Genomic DNA, 21,962 nt, shown 5'->3' with positions numbered 1-21,962 from the left:
CCATTGTCTCCCTCTTGGCTGAGTTTCAGCAGCTTGGACTTAGTGCTGCCGCTTTCCTAGACCACGGGGCCCCAGAGGTGTGACTGCTCTCACTCATTTGCTGGCTTTCTTATTTTCAGCTTTTGAACATGTCGAACTACAAGGAAAAGTTTTCAACTTTGCTCTGGCTTGAAGAGATTCATGCAGAAATAGAACTGAAAGAATATAACATGAGTGGGGTCACCTTGAAAAGAAACGGTGACCTGCTGGTTCTGGAGGTCCCAGGACTGGCTGAAAGTAGGCCTTCTCTCTACGCAGGTGGGTCCGTTACGTATCACGTTTTACTAGCGGGATCAGCAGACGCTGAACCCCCGTCAGGGGAAGAGTGGTTTTGTTTTGTTAAGATTTTATTGACTTACTTGGCAGAAAGAGAGAGAGAGCACAAGTAGACAGAGCGGCAGGGAGAGGGAGAAGTAGACTCCTGGATGAGCGGGGAGCCCGGTGCGGGGCTCGATCCCAGGACCCTGGGATCATGACCTGAGCCAAAGGCAGACACTTGATGACTGAGCCCCCTGGGCAGGAGTGTTCTAACCGGCAGCGCTGCAGTCCCGTTGTCTCATTGCCTTTGCTCTGGGTTAGGATTTTCTGTAGAACCTGGTCAGCCCTGGCGGTGTGCCCGGCACCTCTCTCTGGTTACAGCGGTGCTGGTTTTATGCATAGCTGGTCCCAGTGATGTTTATTTTACTTTTTCAAAATGCTTGATTTTAGGTACAACAGCAAAATTTGGGGATTTTGTAGTTTTACATGTGGTTCTACGTTTTTTAACTAGGAGATAAGCTGATTTTAAAAACTCAAGAGTACAATGGACATGTCATCGAGTACATTGGCTACGTGATTGAGGTGAGCAGTGCTCCCGACCGGCTGGCCGGGCCGGCTCTTCCAGCAGTCTGAGGTCAGCTTCCTACCGAGGCTAGGCGGGGGTGCCCCTTCAGCCTTTGAAGGCATTTCAGAAATTTCAGGAGAAAGTGACTATTTAAATAAATTTGTTATGTATACAGAGAACTTTAAACAGCCCTGTAATTTTCAGCTACATAAACCACATTTACCTTTTATTGCTTACAAGTTCATGATGATTGCATTTAGTCAAATTTGGGCATTCCGAACATGCTCCAGGAGAGAGCGCCTCGGAAGGAAGAACACACTTACAGGTTTGCAGTTCTAAAGGCCTTTCTGGAGAAGCCGGCTGACTTCTCGCATGCCTCCTGGCGCGCCCCTGCTTCTGCCACCTGCGTCGCCTGGCCTGCTGCCTTCGTGTGAAGGGGAGGAGGAGGCCCACTCCTGCCTGATGCCCAGAACTAAGGAAATGCCGGAGCCCTGCCCCGGGGTGGGGTGGGGCAGGGTCTGGGAAGGATTCCAAGGAGGGGCAGCATCAGGCCTCTACGGCTGTGTTGGCTGCATTCTGCCCCAAAACACAGGGTGCCGGCCCGTGCCAAGGCAGGAAGCTGTCCTAAGGTGACTGGGGAGGGAGCCGCCGCCGGGTGCCCTCCCCGCTGTTGCCGCAGACCCTCAGGGAGGTGGCCGCTTAGCCTCAGCTGGAGAGCGCGCCGGCTCTGTCGGCTTGAACACCTGCTGGCTGTTGGACCACCACCAGACTGAGCTTCCAAAGGGTGGATCCAGTCGCGCCTCTCAGGGAAGATGCCCTGGGGACAACCTCCTCTGAGCAGTAGTGCCAGAGATGACAGGTAGGAGGTCTCTCTGGTCCCGCTGGTGGGGGTAGCTGGTGTCATACACTGACAAGCCGTTTTCGTCTGTGCGCTGCTGAAGAGCGCCAGAGCCTGACGGACCCAGACTGAAGCTACAGGCGCCCCAGCCCGGGGCGTTGAGCGCCCCTCCTGAGCCTTTGGTGGGCTAGTGCGTACAGTCGGCTCCTTTGGAGCAACGGAATTCGTGGTCGACTCAGTAAACTCTACAGGTCTCAGCTCATTGTCTTTCTCGAGTCTCTGTAGTTTAACCTTTGGCCATTGCAGTGGTGCTGGAGACCATGATGGTCCAAAAGGCCTCAGGAGAGCCCCATAGATGGCGGGGTGCGCAGAAGACACACATCCAGGATGAGCAGTGATTCCGTTGACGTCAAACTGGCGTTTCCATGACAGGCGGGCAGGCAACCCGGATTTCTCAACCTCGAGTCCGTCTGTGGGAGAGGGAGTTCCAGTGGGGCCACTGTGCTGTCATGCACATCCAGGGCCATGGGACAGAAGTCTCCCAAGGCTGGGCCCTGCACAGAGCCCTGCCACCATGGCCACCTCCACAGAGGGGCCGTCTTGTCACCAAGAGCACGTGCCTCGGAACAGGCATTGTCACTTCTTCTCTTCCCACTCAGTTTATCTCCGCATGGTTTTCATCTCTGCGTGCTTTGCTTGATTGATGGGAGTTGCCCTATTGTTTTTTATATTGGCTTTTTCTGTCTGGGTTTTCAATTTCTCACACATGGTTTTTCAAGCTCCTGGAAATGATAGCGGCGGTGTGTGACCGTCCCTGGGGCCCGAACTCTGTGCAGGCTGTGCTGACTCTCACTCTTGGTGATTTGCTTCCCTGTGTGCCGCTTCAGTGACCTTTTAACTACAGGTTCATTTCCATTAGTCTTGGTCCCTGGGAAACCTGGGGCCCCTGGGTTGGGCTTGCTCTCCTTTTAAGGGTATTATGGCAATTTCTGCTGCAAGCAGGGGGCCCCACCAACAGGGCAGCCCCCGTGTCCGTTCCTGCCAGTGTCTCTGTCCCCAGGCCGGCTCCGCTCTCCCGGCACCGCTTTGTCAGTTTGCACTCGTGTGACGCAGGACTCTCTGTCCTGCGCTTTCCCCCGTGCTTCCTCAGAAGTTCCCTTTCTGTCCGACCTCCGGGAGTCCTTCTGCGCAGGCCCTGGCGGTGGCTGGGGGTCCCAGGATGTCTGGTTCCCTGTACTGCTGGAGGGGGAGTCCTCTTTGTGAAGGCACTGTGTGGCAGGCGCCCCTTGCTGCGTCATTGTCCTTCCGAGGCCGTGGCCTGTGCTGTCACTTTGTTTCCACAGAGCCCAGATCTCTGGAACATGGCCAGGGAGGAGCTCAGCACGTGAGCTGGTGTGGGCACTTGCAGGGCCCGGGGCCTGTGTGGACGATGCGACAACGCTGTGATTTAATCCTCCTCATGGATTTCACAAGGACTTAAAATACCAGATTTTAGCTCCAGTCCATGGAGTGTTTCATGACGTGTTGCTAGATGAAGATTGTCTCAACAGATCAAATATGACGTATGGGAATAAATTGCTCTGCTTCTTTTTTAGATTCATGAAGAAGATGTAACCCTTAAACTTAACCCAGAATTCGAGCAGGCATATAACTTCGAACCTATGGATGTGGAATTCACATATAACAGGTAATGCTTTCCTGACTCTTCCTACAAATGCATCTTCATTCTTCATGGGGAGCAGGCTTCCCCTCCGTCTGTCCCTGCACGTCTCCGCGCTGGTGTAGGAGATGCAACGTGGTACTGTCCGTCTTCGTGGGTCTTGCTTCACTCTGACGGGGCCTAAGATAACAGACGTGCCAACATTTGCTCTTTTTCTTCTTGGACCATATGCACACGGAGTTGTTGTCATTGATCTGTCACGGGTATGGGGTGGGGGCCCTGCCAACCTGTCGTTCCCTCCGTTTGATCCACTACGCCCCCCACTGTTCACAGGGGTTTTGTGTTTGTCTCTCCCTTGCTTTTAAAAACAAACAGTTGTGTGTCTTTGTACACACACATACACTCCCAGAGAAATATATTTTTTGGTTTTGTTTTGAGCTGTCAGTCTCTGGTTTCCGGGAAGTTTTCACTCCCCTGTCCCCAAGATTCTCCACGCTGCACGTCACTGTCCAGTGTCTTCACCACGGCCCGCACCCCAGGGTGAGTCCGCCACGCTCCCTGCTCTGCAGTGGACATTCACCCCGTCTCTGCCCTGAAGGTGCTGCTGTGAGCCCCCTTTCCTCCTTGCGCACCAATGCTCACGTTCTCTTGGCTGCACGCTCAGTTGTGGGGCTGTGGCTTTACCCACAGTGGCAGCAGGGACCCTGGTACCAACTACTGTAACAGCCTGTTGATCCACACCGGCCCAGGAGCTGGTTTTGTTAAACTTCTAAATTCGTGCTGACTTGGTAGAGACATGATGCACCTTTTCAGGGTCTGGACGTGCATGTCTCTGATTGCATCGAAGTTGAGAATTTCCATGTTTGTTGGCCATAAAATTTCTTCCATGAAATGCAGGCTCGTGTTTTTTCCTGAATAGTCTGGGTTTTGTTATTTGTAGGACTCTTCTCTGTGTTCTTTGTGCCGGACTGCCCTTGGAGAGGCAGGCTACAGATAACTTCCATAACTTCTCTAGGTCTGTTGCTTGTTGGTTTGCTTCTGTAGAGTATCTTTTAGGAATTAGAATTTTAAGATGGATCAAGGATGTTTAGTTTTGTTTAAGAAATGTTTGGGTGTTGGGGCGCCTGGGTGGCTCAGTGGGTTAAACCGCTGCCTTCGGCTCGGGTCATGATCTCGGGGTCCTGGGATCGAGCCCCGCATCGGGCTCTCTGCTCAGCAGGGAGCCTGCTTCCTCCTCTCTCTCTCTGCCCGTCTCTCTGCCCGCTTGTGATCTCTGTCTGTCAAATAAATAAATAAAATCTTAAAAAAAAAAAAAAAAGAAAGAAAGAAATGTTTGGGTGTTGAGGCTGCCAGTAGGTCAAAGGTGCTATGTGTGAGTGGGTCGTGGGTCAGCGGGGAGGGGCCGTGGGGTGGCCGTGGAAGCTGAGCAGGTGGGATGGAGAGCGAGGTGAGGTCTAGGAAGGGGCTGTGTTTGCTGTTTGAAATGAGAGAGACTAGCTCTGTGGGGGCCCTGCGATGGAGGAGTAACTGGGGCGAGGGGGTGCGGGTGGGGGCGGGGTGCGTCTGGCCAGGTGGGGGAGGGGTCATTGACAGAGGCCTAATGTCCTCCCTCAAGGTGGTCGGACAAAAGAGGCGAGAACTGATTTGTGTTTGGACGTTTCTGACCATGTGTTACTCTGGAACACGGGGCAGGCAAGCCCAGTCGAGGAGGAGGAGTCGGGGGAGGGGAGCAGAGGAAGCGTGAGATGAGGGCGCGCAGGGGTGCAGGAGCGCGCCTACGACAGGAAGGGTGCCGGACACAGACACGGGGCTGAGCCAGAGAGAAAGCGCCCAGGGAAAGCCAGTGGGTACCGCCGGCAGTGAGGGCTGCTGGGAAGGCAGGGTGATGAGGTGGCGGGATGCTGGGTTCGGGCATCTCAGAGACGCCCAGGGCCTAGGCAAGCATGTGGGCAGCCACCTACAGTGTCGGAGACATGAGAGGCCAGGGTGTGGGGCAGGGCCTGTCACATTTGACGCTCGGAGGCTTTGCCCCACGGAAGCGTTTAGCTTATTTACATTAAGTTATGCAAAACCAGCAGATTTCCCATTTTTTAAAAAATGTGTATTCCCCACTCCCTTTGAACCACTGAAAGATGGGCAGGCCCGCCGTGCCGCAGGCTGGATGGAGCTGAGGGCAGAGAGGCTGCACTCTTCATGTTATTTGCTTACTTCGTGTAGGTATTTTCCCTTAAAAAAAAAAAAAAAAAACACAGGTCTAATTATCAGATGATCTCTCCGATATGAGGAATTTGAGAGGCAGGGCAGGGGGCTGTGGGGGGTAGGGAAGGAAAAAATGCAACAAGATGGGATCGGGAGGGAGACAAACCGAAAGAGACTCTGAATCTCACAAAACAAACAGGGTCGCTGGGGGATGGGGGGTAGGGCTGGGGCAGCTGGACACTGCGGAGGGTATGGGCTCTGGTGAGTGCTGTGAACTGTGCAAGCCCAACGGTTCAGACTGTGCCCCGGGGGCAGATAATGCATCATATGTTAATAAAAAGAATTAGTTAAAAAGCAGGTCTAGTGAGACAGAATGTAGGCAGACTTGCCTTATTAAAGTATACAGTTTGAGAGTTTTGTTATACATCGGCCTTGTGAAACCAACTCCACAGTCAAGAGAAGGAGAGTATCTCCCACCCCAGATGCCTTCTTCCACATTCCTCACCCCTACCCCCCCGCCCCCTGGCCCAGAGCATCCCGGTGCTCCACAGGCTCACAACCCTGGTCTTGTCAGTCTTTTTAATTGCAATCGTTGTGGTAGTTGTGCGGTGGTGTGTCACTGTGGTTCTGGTCTGCATTTCCTAATGAGCAGCCATGCCAAACGCCCTTCCGTGTGCCCGTGTCCCATGCGGGCATGTTCTCTGTTGATGGTGAGTTGAGATCGGGTGGTGTGAGGCTTCCACTTTGTCCATTGTTGGCAGAGCTGGTGCGGCCCAGCTGGTCGGTTTCCACAAAAAACCTGGAGAGGTTCTGATTGGGATTACATTGAATTTTTAGCTCCATTTCAGGAGAAATTGACCCTTAATAACTGAGTCTCCCAACCCTTGATGGTGCCTCTGTCCACCTAGTTAGGTCTGTTTTTTATTTCTTTTAGCGGCATCTGTACAGTCCACTGTGTGGGTTTCGCGTATCTTGTGTGACTGGTGTGACCCCTAAAAAAGGTAATGCTCTTGTAAACAGTAATCTGAACTTAATTTCCAGTTGCTTCTAGCTAGTGTTTACGAATGCCGCTTATTTTTATACCTTAATCTCGTGTCCTGAGAGCTCTCTAAATGCGCTTCGTCGTTCTAGTAGCTTTTTACAGGCTACGCAGGGTCTTCTACGTTTAAGATCTTCATGTTGGAGTGAAGTACTGCGCTGCCTCCTTTCTTTTCTGTTTGCTGGCCCTGGCTAGCTGGCGTCTCACGGAAGCGGCCTTGTTCCCGACCTGAGGGCTCACGCCCAGTGTGGGCTGTCCGGAGGTGGTTTGTATTTGGGCCTCCAGGTCGAGGAGGGGGACTCCAAGTGTGCTGCCTGCGATCCGGCATGGCGCGTGTGGGATTTGGTCGCGTGTTTTTTCTCGGTCGAGGTGATCACGTGGTTTTCCTTTTTTAGTCCATTAAGATAGTCAGTTACACTGATGGGGTTTTTTGTTTTTGTTGTTGTTATTGTGGTTGACTGATTGGTATTCTCATGTAGAACTGATGTGGTTTTAAGTGGTGGGGTTCAAAACCAGTGACGACCAAGAAAGAATTCTTGAGACATCTTCGGTGCAAAAAGGGGGGTTTTATTAAAGCACGGAGATGGGACCCCTGGGCAGGAAGGGCTGCTGCCTTGGCATTGTGAAGAGCTGCTGCAGATACACTATGGAGCCAGGGGAGGTAGAGACACCGGAAATTTCCAGAATGACTTTTCATCTGCTAAAGGAGACACAGGATCCTGGAGGCCAGGTTGTCAAGCTCAGGTTGGTCTCCCTCTAGCAAGGCAGCAGCCGGACGACAGCTGGGAGCTCCTGGACGCACTTCCCCTCGGCCCGCCTCACACATTCGTCAACGGGCTGCGGGTTCTTAAGGGTTGTTGTTTTTTTTGTTTTTTTGCATCTTTTTTTTTTTTTTCCCCCAGGCTGCGGGTTCTAAGGAAACTTCATTTCATCTGCATTTCTTTCTGCCTTTGTCCCCCACTTCAGAATTGGCTTTGCATCCTTGGAATAATCCCCACTTAGCCATATTGGAACTTCCTTTTATATATTATTAGATCTGATTTGCTACAATTTCATTAATTTTTGCCTCTGTGTTCCAGAGGTGTATTGGTCTGTAGTTTCTTAAAATTATCTTTTGTCTGATTTTGATATCGGGATGATACTGGCCTTACAATAAGCTAAAAAGCTTCACCTGCTCCTCCATCTTTAGCTGCATATTTGATTTATTTAGTGAATCAGTAAACATTGAGGTTATCTGTTTTATGTGCAGTGAGCTTCGGTAGTATGTATCCTCTAAGGAATTTGTGCATTTCATCCCAGTCATCTAATCTATTTGCGTGGAATTACCATATTATTTCCTTAGTAGGAGCACTTGTTGGATCTGTGGGCAACAGGCGGTGCCACCCTCTCGCCTCGACAGTGGGGATGTGTACCTTCTCTTCCCCCCACGAGTCGGGTAAGAGGTTCATCAGCTCAGCCCTATGAAGAATCAACTTTTGACTTCATTCATACTTTCTAGTGTCTATTTTTTATTTCATTTATTTCTGCTCCAGCCTTTGTGATTTTCTCTCTCACGTTTACTTTGGATTCCATTTGCTTCTCTTTAGATTCCGGTGATGAAAGTTGAGGTCATTTAAGATCTTTCTTCCTTGGGGCGCCTGGGTGGCTCAGTGGGTTGAGCCTCTGCCTTCAGCTCAGTCATGATCCCAGGGTCCTGGGATCAAGCCCCGCATCGGGCTCTCTGCTCAGCGGGGAGCCTGCTTCCTCCTCTCTCTCTGCCTGCCTCTCTGCCTGCTTGTGATCTCTGTCTGTCAAGTAAATAAATAAAATTAAATTTTAAAAAAGATACTTCTTCCTTTGTGATTTTGGTGTTTCGTGCCAGGTGCATGTTACCTGGTCCCAAGTGTTGGCTGTTAGAAATAGTGAAGCAATAAATACGTCTCCTCCCCCACAGAGATGCGGACGTGGAGGGAGAATAGGCATCTTTGCGGCTGGGGATCTCCTTTCAACAATACTTGGTACTTAGGGAAGTTTTCTTCATTCTTTTCCTCCAAGTCTTTGTCCTCCTCTGGGATTCTTATCTAGCATTCACTCCCACTCTTCTGTTCCGTGTGTGCCCTCGCCGTTTTCCAGCTCTGTGGTTTGTTTCGTATGTCCGGGCAAAGACCTTTGGGACTTCACCTCTCGGTATTTTGCTAGTCTTTAGATTAATCAAATTAGGAAATTATTCATCGCCTTCTGTTTTAAGCTGTTAGACTCATTGCCCTTTTGGCATTTCTTGAGATTATCATCATCTCCAGCTTGTTTGTAGGATGAAGTGTTTCCACTGGCTCACGTCAGATCAAACCTTTCTTGTATGTCTAGAATGAAAAACATACTGTTATTTTCATTTTGGTGAATTCCTCCTTTACTGTGTATCTGGGGCTTGTTGAGTACTACTCCGCTTCTGTTTTCCACGCTTCTGGGAAGTAGGCAGTGATCTGCAGGCTGACACGGGCACCATGTTCGCTTGGTCCATGTCCCAGTCTTTGTTGTGCCTTTCAAAAGATTTTTTTTTTTGAGATTTACTTCTTTTAGAGAGACAGAGGAGGGGGGGAGAAGGGGAGAGAATCTCAAGGAGACTTCACACCCAGTGTGAAGCCTGATGCAGGTCTGGATCTCACCACCCTGAGACCATGACCTGAGCCAGAATCAAGTGCTTGGTACTTAACCGAATGAGCCACCCAGGTGCCCCTCGCCTTCTAAAAGATTTTGAAACCTTCCTTCCCTCTGGAAGAGTGAGATGGCCCTGGTCAGCCAGGCACAGAGGCTGGAAAGCCTCCCACTGGAAGGGGACGAGGCGTTTAGTCTTTCCCTAGTTTCTTCCTCTTTAAGTGATCCTCTTTACGTGCTATTCTGGTTGTTACTCATCTTGGATGGACTTTGTTGTATCCCAGGCTAGTATTTGCTGAAGATTACGTTGAAGGAACAGAGTGAGGTCACCAGGAGCTTTCACGCCTGGGACCCTAAAGGGATGGTCTCTGAGGGGTGGGCTTGTGCCCTCAGGTTTTCCAGCTTCACACGCCCCCACCCCACCCCCCACAATTCCATACCGTGCAGATGAGTCCGGATGGCGACCTCTCACCAAACAATCATTTGGTGTTTAAGCTCCCAAGTCTGAATTTTCCAGAAACCTGTATATGGCCCGAACTCTGAGCCAGTACGGAGCTGCGCTTCTACCTTTCCTAGTTGGAGGCCAGATGCCCCTTACCAAACAGACGTCTGTCTTCGCTTGCACTTTGGGCCTTGTCTTGCTTCATTTAAGATGAGGTTTTACACTTTTTATTCTTTTTGTTGTGTTAAGAAACAAAACAGCAGACCCACAACAGAGTGGCTTATGCTAAGCCCCGTGTCACCACACCGGAGGGAATTACCGTTCTGGGTCCCCCCGGAAACGGAATCTTCAGCCAGTCAGCCGGGACCTGCCTGGTCAGGACAGGGAGGTGTTCGGCCCAGCAGACCCCTGCCTGCCCCTGAAGGAAAGGAGCTTGCGATAACCCACCCCCTGTTTGACCCGGGATAATTTCCCTGCGCCCACTCCCTTCTAGCCGTAAAGGTCCTTCATTCTGCACAACTCCTCGGGACCCCTTTCCACCTGCTGGCTGGGTGCTGCCTGGTTGGAATCAGTTTTTGTCCAAACTTTTAAAAATTATTAATGGGCCTCAGTTTTATCTTTTAACAGTTGTGAATTTCACCAGTTTAAATCTTTACAATCAAAATTAGTTTGCTGTTGATGTAGTAGTGTTAATATTTCCCTAATGCCTCATATTTCTTTTTTTTTTTTTCCCTCTAGTTGTGCTTTTCATCTTTAAAAGAGAAATATTTCCAGAAAGGAAAGAGTCCTTGCTCTCTTGAGACAAGGATGTCTCTGTTTAAAGTTTTTCTGTAAAACTCCTACTAATGTTGCGTACAGACACACACTGTAAAGTGAGCCCTTGGCGCTCCAGCCTCCCACAGGGCCTGTGAGAACGGCGCGAGCTCGGACTCCAATTTTTGTGTAAAGGTTACAGTAGCAGGTTGGCTCAGGTTACCTTAGGAGATTTCCATGACCAGTGCTAGACTTGAGATCTCCCCAACTGGAGGTGTGTTACGTCACGTTGTTCTCTCTCTGGCAGGACCACAAGCAGACGGTGTCACTTTGCACTTGAACACGTCATCCACTTAGGTGTTAAAGGTATTTTTTTTGTGGAATAATAGTGTTACATCTTCCCAGAGTATTTTTATAAGCTTCATGTAAAATTTGGCATAAAACATGGTGTCTTCAGTCATATATTACAAGTAAAACTATGCAGTCCAAAGTTTTCTTCCTATTGGCAAGTCTCAGTATTTTCTTAATATTTCAACTGCATGAAAATAGTTTAAACCGTTGAAAATGAAGTCATTGCCTGCGCTTTTCCTCTCTTAGTATAAACTCGCTGTTGTAGCTCCAGATGGGCGGACGGCTGCCTTGCGAACTATGCACAGTTGCGATGTCCTGCTGTAGCCCAGAAGCCATGTACAGAAGCCAGAAGGGAAAGGAAAGCATAGATTTGAATTACACAGGGTGCCTGTATTCATCTTTTTTAAGTTTTTCACTAATATCTACCTTCTTACCTTGTTTGTAAAGTGCTGTTCCCAGAAGAAGTCGTTTTACAGTCTCCCCAAGTAGCAGGGAGTTGGAACCATGCACAAGACACCAAGAATGACGCACAGCCCACCATCAAGGTATCAATATGACGACATTGAAATATTTAAATAGATAACATACTGGCTCTCAGTTGTGTGGAATGTTAGAGGAGTGTAGCTCACAGGTAGCCCAGAATCACAACTCAAATAAATCTAAGATATTTGTACTGTGGATTTAGTGTGAAGGTTGATGAGCAACTACAAAGAGGACTGAGATGGCTCCCAGAGAGTCGGTGGGGACGACCCGGATCCGGGTCTGTTCGTGTGAGCTCATCGTGCTATGTGAAAATGCCACGCTTTCTGTATGCACTCACGCAGATTTGTGTAATGATAGACTGCACAGAGCATGTCTGGGTGAATCGATATCCACCAGGTCGTCATTAACATTTGTGATCTTTATGACCCTTAAGAAGATAGTCACTTTTTCCTTCTCCAACCCAGTTCTGTGAATAGTAACATAGCACCTGTGAGGCGCCCGCTCTTGTCCTGGCTGTTCTGTTTATTTTCATGAGTGAAACAGAAGTGGTTTTATTTATCATTGTGTTTCCAGTAATGAGGAGAATTCTCCATGTCTGTGGGAGGTTCTAGTCTGTGGTGCTGTGCTGTTGGAACTTGCTTTTTTTTTTTTTTTTTTTTTTTTTAATTTATTTGACAGAGATCACAAGCAGGCAGAGAGAGAGGAGGCAGCACGCTCCCCGCTGAGCAGAGAGCCCGATGCGGGGCTCGATCCCAGGACCCTGGGATCATGACCTGAGCCATAGGTAGAGGCTTCACCCGCTGAGCCACCCCGGGTGCCCCGGAATTTGCTTTTTCTGAGCATGTTTAAATTTATAATAAATACAAATTTCTAATTATGTCTAATATTTAGAAACTCTTTTACCATGCTCACTTCGGCAGCACATATATTAGAAACTCTCTTACCATTTTATAGCTTCTTTCCAAAAATCAAAAAAAAGAGAGTTTTTGAATACCTTGCATATTCACAAAAAATTCTGTGAAGGAAACAGCAGAAAGTTTCCATTAAAATTATCTTTATTTCTTACCTGATCAAAAAGTAGAAAGAAGTCTTCACTGGAGCAGCACAGTGTCCTCTGCGGACTGTCTCCGTCACCTCACTCTCTGGCCCACTCCGTGGCCTGACTCTCAAGGAGGGTTTGTGATCCTGATGGGAGATTTGAGTTGGGGGAAATGTTGCTATTTGTATGAATAACGTTCCTGAGTAGCTGAATCTTAATATTTTTAAATGCAGAACATTACCTTCTTATGGATTAGCTAAGTTGCACATAAACTCAAGGGCATTCCGTACATCAACCAAAATGGAATTAGAGAGACTGAATTTACCTTCCTACCTTAAATAATCTAAAATCAGACAGAACATATGGCACAACAGTTGGTGACATTTGCACATCAGATATCCAAGGGCAGTGATTCCTGAGAGAGGAGGACTTGAGGTGGCCCCTGTGACTGCCCCAGCTCAGCGCCGTCAGAGTTCCCAGGCTGGGGAGCAGAAAGGCGGAGGCCTGCGGTCTACAGAGTTGTAGACACGCCTGACAGTGCAGGGACGAGGCGGGTGGAGTGCATGGGGCGCACGGCTGGAGGGAAGATGGAGCTCTTGGGGTCAAAAGACTTGAGCCTGGGAAAGTACCCCCAAGAGCAGAGAAGAACCGTGAGTCCCCACAGTGCTGGGCATGGTTTGTTCCCACAGCCAGAGAACTCCCAGAGCAGCGACTGGAGTCCTCAGAGGGGGTTGCTGGAGCAGTGCAGATAGCCCTGCACCGCCCGCTGCCTCACCGTCAGACGGGCAGAGAGTGGCCTCCACGGAATGCAGCCACATCCCACAACAAAATTCAAGGATCGTTGCAGGAATACAAAAATACACACCCATCAAGGTGTAAAATTCACAATGTCTGGTACCTAATCCAGAAATAAACTGAAAAACACAGCTTGTTTAAGAAATTTCAGTCAGTTGAAATCAACTAAAAAAATAAAACAAAAAACAAAAAACCACAGTGACAGCAATTAGCAGGAAAGGACATTAAAACAGTTACTATGACTATACTCCATAGGATGTTAAGGGAGAGGAACACAAAAGCGTGCTCAGCAGAGATACAAACAATAAAAGATAAATTTCTCTTTTAAAGACAAAAACTTCAATGTCCTAAGATGAAAAATAGACAACTAACAACAGACCAGACACTATAGTCCGAAAGACTAGTGAACTTGAACAGTTAACAGAAACTTGACAGAATGAAACAGAATAAAACGGTTTTTTTAAAGGCTCTAAAATATAAAGTGTATTAAAAAGAAAAAAACTTCAGTGAGCCGTGGGACACTTTTTAGCAGGCTCACATCCGTGCAGTTGGAATCCCAGAGAGGGAAGTGTATGAAACACCAGAAAAAATAGTGAGTAGAGACTTTCCTGATGTTATGAAAACCATAAGCCCCTACGTATTCAGGAGTCTCCCCGACAGGCCCGAGGTGTAAGAGATCTGAAGAAGACCGCACGGAGGCACAGGACAGTCACATCCCTGAAAGTCACTTATAAAGAGCAAGTCTTAGAAACAAGAAAAGTCTCATTGCTACAGAGTAGCTGATGGTGCTGGCAGAAGACACCAGTGGGCCCAGAACACCGCGCCCAGCAAACACTGCAGAAATGAAGACGTGAAAACGTCCTCAGATGTGCTCGGGCTGAGGGATGGGGGGAGACCGATACTTGGTGACTTGTGCCATGCAACACAAGAACCCTTCAGCACATGGAAGGCAGCTATGCTCACCACTATACCACCAACGAACCTTCAGCACATGGAAATGGTGCCAGTGGGCATGACGGTCTGCCCAGACGAAAGAGGTGGACCAGAAATTATAAATAAGTTCACACGTTAAAATAACTTTTTCTTTTAAAAAACGTTTCTTTAAAATATAATTGACTTTTTTAAAAGAAGGAAATCCCCTAAAATGTAACAACATGGGTGGACCTGGAGGACGTTATACTCAGAGAAATAAGCCAGTCCCAGAAGGACACATGCTGCATGATTTCTTTCATATGAGAGCTCTAAAAAATTCAGACTCCTAGAATCAAAAGAGTAGAATGCTAAGAGGGTAGATCTGAAGTGAAATCTCACCACAATAAAAATCTCATAATTTTAAAAGATAATTGACATTTTGAAGCTGAAATAGTAACAGCATATCACAGAGTTTGTAGCGTGTAGATCTAAAATATGTGGCAACAGCAACAGGAGTGGGAGAAAGAGTATCATTTCCTACGCTGTGTGATCGGTTGAAGATCCATGCTCTAAACTGTAGAGCAGCCAGGAAGATCGCAATATAAAGAGCTAGACCAGCGAAGGAAATACAAGGGAGCCACAAAATAATTATTTCAAAGGTAAGCAGAAAAGAGGGACACACGGACAACTGTACCATAACCTGACTTACTTCCTACCCCCTTATACAGCGATCGATGTAGATGGGGTGCTGACGTCTCTGGCTGTAATTGTGTACTTAGAACAGTTGAGACAGAGAAAGCAAGTAGCAGGACAAGAGAGTTTAGTCGCTGTCAGCAGCCACATGCATGTGCGTGGGCTGAGCATGGCAATTAAGAAGGAGAGATGGTCAGGCTGGGTGAAAAGGAAAGACCCAACTATATGCTGCCTGTAAGAAACACATTTTAAGTACAAAGACACAAATATGTCAAAAGTAAAAGATGGAAGAAAGAGGCAATCAAAACAAAGCTAGAGGGGCTGTGTCAGTGTCAGTAGGTTTCCGAGCACAGGTGATCAGGGTAAGTATGTCACAGTAACAAAGACGATCATCAGGCGTGTGTCACAGTCTCAGATACATAAGCACCTAGTAACAGTCTCGAAGGAATGAAACGGAAGCTGATGAAGCAGCAGAGAGAACCAGACAGACTCCCTGTGACTGTCCGCAGTGTCCGCCTCCCCCCATGCCAGGCACAGTGACCGGTCACCGCTGAGGCGTGTTTGTAGAGCACACCGCCCAGAAAGAGCTGGACACGTTCACTTTGTGTAGAAGCAAACACAGAATATTCGCCACTGTAGACTTTATTTGGGGCCACAAAAGAAGTCTCAAGGTTAAAAGAGATTGAAGTCCTACAAAATACAGTCTCTAACCACTTAGAATCAAGTTAGAAATCAATTGCAGGAAGATCTCTGGAAAATCCCCAAATGTTGAGAAACTGAAAACACACTTATATGTCACCCCCAGATCACAGAAGAAATCAATAAAGAAATTTAAATGTTTCTGCCAAAACGAAAGTGATGCTGCAGCCTGCCAGAAGCCAGACGCTGCTGCTGGGGGCTCTGGAGTCCGTGGCCCCGAGTGCCCGAAGTGAAGAGGGATACGGGTTTCAACTCCGTGACCTCGGCTGCTTCCATAGAGCACTAGAGAAATAAGAACAAGGAAAGGAAAGCAAATAATGAGACCCTGACATAGAAACCGGCACTCCAGGATGCAGAAGAACGGCGGAGGGACCCGTGAGCCAACCCAAAAAGCTGATTCTCAGAGAAGATCAATGAAATTGCTCAACCTCAAGCAAGACCGATAAGGGGAAAGCATGAAGACACCAGTTCCCAGAATCCCGGAGGAGGCAGAGATGGGACTCACTAGGCCTCTGCGGATGGGACAGAAGCGAGGTGAGCAGTGCGGGGCGGTAAGGGGGCTGTGTCCGCTGCCCTGGGCCCTGGGCTGTTGGACGCCTGGTTATATCTTGTTTGTGGGTGAGATCATGTGGGTGGGTGCCCCGGTCAGGGTAGGGGGGCATCCCTCCTGTGAGACCTAAACAGAGCAGGCAGGCTCCCAGGGACTTCTCCAGCCCAGCTGCCGTGGGTGGGACCATCTCTTCCTGCCCTCTGTGTCCAGCTTCCCCGTGGCAGGCCTCACACTCCTCAGCCTCTGCAGTCATGTAAGCCAATCTCTTACAATAAATCTTTTTACCTATATATACATACATCCTGTTGGTCATTTTTCTAGAGAACTCATGCACGTGTGTATGGATATAGATGAGAGACGAGGACGGTGGTTCGCACCAGGAATGAGAGGCCGGTTTAACGTTCCAAACTCCCAGTCCGTGATATTCATCCTGTGAACAAACCTAAACCCGCAGACACAGAAAAAGCATCTGACAGGGGCACCTGAGTGGCTCAGTGAGTTAAGCCTCTGCCTTCGGCTCAGGTCATGATCTCAGGGTCCTGGGATCGAGCCCCGCATCGGGCTCTCTGCTCAGCAGGGAGCCTGCTTCCCCCTCTCTCTCTCTCTGCCTGCCTCTCTGCCTACTTGTGATCTCTCTCTCTCTTCTGTCAAATAGATAAATAAAATCTTTTTTAAAAAAAAGCATCTGACAAAATCCAACATCCATTCCTGATCAAAAAGTTTTAGCAAACTAGAAATGGACGGGAACTTCCTTCACCTACAAAAAACCTACAGAGTGAGTGACAAAATGTACTTTTCCCGTGAAAGTCAGGGCACTTCCTGTCCTGCCACTTACGTTTAACACTGTGCGGGAGGTTGTAGACCAGCAATTTGGCGAGAAAAATAAAAGGCAGCCGTGTTGTTGATGTGTAAAATCTGATGGACTCTAAAAAGAAGCCTTTGGAACTAATAGGTGAGAAGCTTACAGGGTATAAGGTCGGTATACAGAAGTAATTTGTGTATTTACTGGCATAAGTACTCAGAATCGAATTTATAACACCATACAAGGTAGCGTCCAAATGTTCCCAACATTAGGGACAAATCTGACAAAAGATGTACAAGACTATACTAGAGACCTCACAACACTGATGAGAGAAGCTGTTGGTGTGTCAGATGACCCAGAGCAGCCTCTCAACTCTGCTGGTCCGGTCAAATCGTAGCAGATGTTTTTGTAAGTGGAAATGCAAAAGGCCTAGACTTCTCAGAACAACTCTGAAGAACAACAATAAACTCAGAACCCACAGTACCCGATCTTGAAACATTTCACAAAGTACAATAATTAAGACAGTGCGGCACTGTTGTCGAGATAAGCCTGTTCCAGTGGAATGAAATGTAAGCCTAGAGACGGACCCACATGGATTCGGATGACTGACTTTCTACAGAGGTGCAGGGCAAGCAGAGTAGGGAAAGGAGAATTTAGCGAAAGGCACCAGGGCAGTGAGGTGTCTGTACGCGAGGGTATGTGCCCGGCTCTGTACCTCACTGCCTTCACAAAGGTAATTCAAAGTGGATTATTGCCTAAACTACAAACAAAACGGATCGTAGCCTAAAACCTCAAACTTCTAGAAGACAACATTTAAGAATCTTTCATTTTTGAGAGTGCAAGCAGGGTGGGGAGCCATAGAGAGGAACTTAAGCAGGCTCCACGCCCAACACAGAGCCCAGTGCGGGACTCACCCACAATCCTGAGATCATGACCTGAGCTGAGACCAAGAGGAGGATGCTTAACCAACTGAGCCACTCAGGCAGCCCAAGAGGAAAATCTTAATATCTTTAGGTCAGGCATAGAGTTTTTAGATGTGATGCCAAAAATGTGATTCATAAAAAATTGGTAAATTTGGACTCCAGTAAAGTGAAGCATTCTGCTGTTCAAGAGACACGGTTAAGACAAAAGCCAGCTTATTGCTAGACCATGAGACTCTTAAAACTGAACCAGAGACATGAACAGACACTTCACCAAAGAATATATAGGCCTCCCTTGGCTTACAGCGGGGTCACATGCAGTTAAACCTGGCACCAGTTGAAAATAGCATCAGTTGGAAATGGACGTAACACACCTAACCTACCAGACACCGCAGCTTAGCCCAGCTACCCTCAAATATGGTCAGAACACTGGGGCAAAATAAGCTAATATGAAGCATCTTTATAACCAAACGTCGAATACCTCATGTGACGGACCGCGCACCGTACTCGAGCGGAAAGACGGTGGGGCTGTCCGGGTCTCGGCTGTCCATCTCGTGATCGCGGGCTGACTGGGAACTGTGGCCGCGGCCCAGCATCACGAGGGATCGTACCACAGATCACTAGCACGGAAAAGATCCAGATTCAAAATGCCAAGTACAGCTTCTACAGAACGCGGACCGCTTTTGCACCCCCGTAAGACAAACGGTCGTCGGGCCGTGTATACAGATGGTGAGTAAATCCCATGGGAAGATGTTCGGCATTCGTCATTAGGGAACAGCCATGGTGAGCCACCACTACATGTGGATGAGAGTTACCAAACAAATGAGAAGGACCAACTGGACAAAGGGTCGTGAGCATGTGCGGTGACTGGAGCCTTGCACAAGCTGCGTTTGAAAGATTTTCTCCAGAAGTCTCGGCCCACACTGGCCATACAGTCCCTTCTGGCGCTGGCCCCAGAGACAGAAGACCCATGTCCACGTAAGGGCTAGTGTGCAGACGTTCACAACAGCACGCTCAGTAGGGGCCAGCACGGACACAGCCCCGGGGCCATCCACGTGCAAGTGGAGAGAGGAACGGCACTGTTGCTTGGGTGCAACGGTTCTCCACAGTGACAGCAGCCGGCTGTCGTGCACGGGACAGTGTCCATGGGCTTCCCAGCGGCTACGGAAGTCCACGGTGGACGTGCACCATCTGGACTTCACGTGCGGCACGTTCTGGGAAAGGTAACCGCGCCCTGGACAGCGGGGGCGTTCTGAAGCCGCATCTTGTCGACTCAGCAGGGCTGTTTAGCCTGTCGCGTGTGTCCCTGGGTCATCTTGTCGAGTTGTGTGCTTTAGATGGTGCATGTTAACGTGTGCCCATGACACTCTGAACACTCAGCGTCGGGGAAGGGAAACAGCTGTGACCTTCTGGACTAAAACTCAGCATGCATACCGTTTTTAACGAGGAACTTTGTGAAATTTCACTTCTAGAATTTATCCTGTAGAAGTCATTGTGTTAGGTGGGCTGCTGTGCGACAGTTGAATAACGCCAACTAGATCCTCAGAACACAGTGAGCCTGTGACCACTCACAGATGAGGGCGCGGAGCTGTTGGCCACAGCATGGTCTGCGGCACGGGAGGCCCGAAACCACTTCCCTCGGTCCGGGCCAGAGCGGGTGTGTTGAAACACCCACAGGACCAGTTCTTGGGCAGGATGCGGAATGCGGCCGACCAGGACCTGCCGGCCCTTGGCGGCACCCAAAAGGCACACAACGGTCCCCTCGGAGCCAAAGCTCCCCGGAGCCATTCCTGGCAGGGCTCATTCCCGCTGCGGAGGAAGGGCTTCTGCCCAGGGATCCTGGGGGGCAGGGGACAAGGATTTGCCTTCAGCCACATGGGTTTCCCCTCGTAGGTGAGCACTGGGAAGGATGCAGGAAGAGAAAAGATGCCGTATCAGATAAGCGTCACCCTTTGATCTGGCGTCGTTACCAGGATTTACTGGGTTCATGTTAACTTTTGTAAGGGAATTCAAAAAAGAAATCTTTTTTGCTGCGTTTTGAAACCTATGAGCCATGCAGTTGTTAAACAAAACACGGAGAACGTGGGCAGGTGTTTATGTCACTCTCTAAACCGGTGTAGATACAAAGCCTTTTTTTTTCAAGGCTGTTTTTCTACATGATTGTCTCTAGACTAGGAAAGCCACGAAGGACCACACCAAGCCTGCAGCCAAGGAGAGGCGGCCTGATGCCCAGGCCTCACCGGGCCCGGCGGCCTTTGCGGAAAAGTCAGCTCATCGGGGTGCGTATGGTGAGGGCTGCCAGGGCAGCCTTGGGAACCCTGGCCTGGAAGATAGGCCCCTCGAGACACTCCCTCCTGCCCAGAGGGAACCAGTTGGGACCTGGGCGGGGGCTGCAACCAGAGAGATGGACACTCCTGTCCTGACCGGATACCGAGTGGTGACGTGAGGGTACGTCTCAGTACTTGAACGTGACTACAGGCTCTTTCTGCAGGCCTCCCCCAGCCCGCGTCTCAGACCCCAGGGCTAGGCGATGCTGCACACGTCCTGAGTGGCCGCATCTCGGCTCTCAGGAGATGAAGTTGACTTTCCCGACTCTGCCCAGTGGAGTACAGCTCAGTAGCGGGCACCCGACCGGCTACATCGTGGCCGTCGTGACGGCCCCTGCTGACCTGTGCTCCTGTCGTGCCAAGGTGTTTGACCTCTGCCTGACACTGGTTCTCACTTTGGATACAGTAAACGAAGCGCAGGTCCCCAGGGCGAGAGAAAAGGAATTTTTCAATCCCGTGCTCAACGAAAACCAGAAGTTAGCTGTTAGAAGAATCCTGAGTGGGGACTGTCGCCCGCTCCCGTATATTCTTTTTGGACCTCCTGGAACCGGGAAGACAGTGACAATTATAGAGGCTGTCTTACAGGTAACCCCAGGGAGCGGCCTCGGCCAAGTGCCACGCGTGTGTCGTCGGGAAGTAAGGACAAGCTTGAAAAAATCCCAGTTATTTCATGGGTGGCCACGTTTGTTTCAGTGTTTAAGGGAATATGTAGGATTTTCAAAGCTTATCCCATAGGTTTAGAAAGGACTCTGTCTTTACCGAGTGGCCGACCGTTCTGGAGCGCCTGCCGATCTGACGCCGTCTCTGCCTCGGTGTGGGGTAGGGGGGTGGTTAGGTTAGGGTCCTGGAGGCCTGGAGGGGAGTAGGTTAGGGTCCCAGAGAACAGAGAAGTCTCAAATCCTCTCGTGTCTTGCTGGCGCACGCACGTGAGGGGGCAGGACCATCCCTGCGTGTGTCCGCGGCTGGGCCTCAGGCACAGAAGGGGCTGGCGTGAGCATGGGCCCTGGACAGGTGGACATTTATGCCCCTGTGTGTCTTGTGTCCTGGTCGAAGGTATACTACGCTTTGCCGGACAGTCGGATACTGGTGTGTGCACCCTCCAACAGTGCGGCCGACCTCGTGTGTCTGCGGCTGCACGACAGCCAGGTGCTGCGGCCTGGCGCCATGGTCCGCGTCAATGCCACCTGCAGGTTCGAGGAGGTGAGCGCCGCAGCCCGCCTGGGTGGACGGGTCCCGCCCGCCCGCACCTGACGGTAGCGGCATTCTCCGTTCTCTGGGAGCCGGGCATTCCCCATGGGTGTTTGGTTAGAGCAGGCGGAGGGGATGGCGGAGAGTCTCCGGGGGATCCTCCACCCAGTGCTGAGCCCAGCTCCGGGCTCCATCTCACGCCCCTGAGACCACGACCTGAGCCACCCAGGAGCCCTAGGCGTTCTCCGCTTTATTGAATGCGGGTGTTTTTCTCTTATTTGATACCCAAATGTATTGTTCCTTTTGGGCTCTGTTTTAGTGATTTATCTATAAATATTCCTTTAGGAAAATTAGAAGCTTTTGGTTTGCTTAATAAAAGAAACGGTATCTAGGAAATGTATACAGTTGTTTTGGGAGAAAGATCTGCAGGATTTTGTGCTCTCTTTGGGGCTGAGGAGTCTGTAGAACATGGGATAAGTTGACAGGAAGTTGTAAAATATTCTGGTTTAAGAAAACAGTTGGAACTAAGAAGTGGGAACAGGGCATTCTGTTTTAGAACTCTCTTCAGCTTTGTGATGATGTCCAATTTAAAGAAACACTTGAGGGGCGCCTGGGTGGCTCAGTGGGTTGAGGCCTCTGCCTTCAGCTCTGGTCATGATCCCAGGGTCCAGGGATCGAGCCGCGCATCGGGCTCTCTGCTTAGTGGGGAGCCTGCTTCCCCCTCTCTCCCTCTGCCTACTTGTGATCTCTGTCTGCCAAATAAATAAATATTTTAAAAA

At 49.6% G+C, this 21,962-nt stretch overlaps 1 protein-coding gene across 1 annotated transcript in view; it reads left to right on the top strand.

The window, feature by feature from the left end:
• MOV10L1 (Mov10 like RNA helicase 1) overlaps positions 1-21,962 on the top strand; it is a 61,456-nt gene that overhangs the window by 27,816 nt on the left and 11,678 nt on the right. Inside the window, exons 11-18 of the mRNA XM_082739415.1 lie at positions 120-297; positions 809-879; positions 3,296-3,387; positions 10,732-10,790; positions 11,223-11,320; positions 19,839-19,947; positions 20,402-20,580; positions 21,049-21,195. Of these exons, the coding sequence (XP_082595541.1) occupies positions 120-297; positions 809-879; positions 3,296-3,387; positions 10,732-10,790; positions 11,223-11,320; positions 19,839-19,947; positions 20,402-20,580; positions 21,049-21,195 (933 nt within the window). The remainder of the gene's footprint in view (positions 1-119; positions 298-808; positions 880-3,295; positions 3,388-10,731; positions 10,791-11,222; positions 11,321-19,838; positions 19,948-20,401; positions 20,581-21,048; positions 21,196-21,962) is intronic.

This window comes from Mustela nivalis (assembly GCF_964662115.1).
Source record: "Mustela nivalis genome assembly, chromosome: 7".
NCBI classification, from domain to species: Eukaryota; Metazoa; Chordata; class Mammalia; order Carnivora; family Mustelidae; genus Mustela; species Mustela nivalis.
This window is presented reverse-complemented; position numbering and strand designations above follow the sequence as displayed.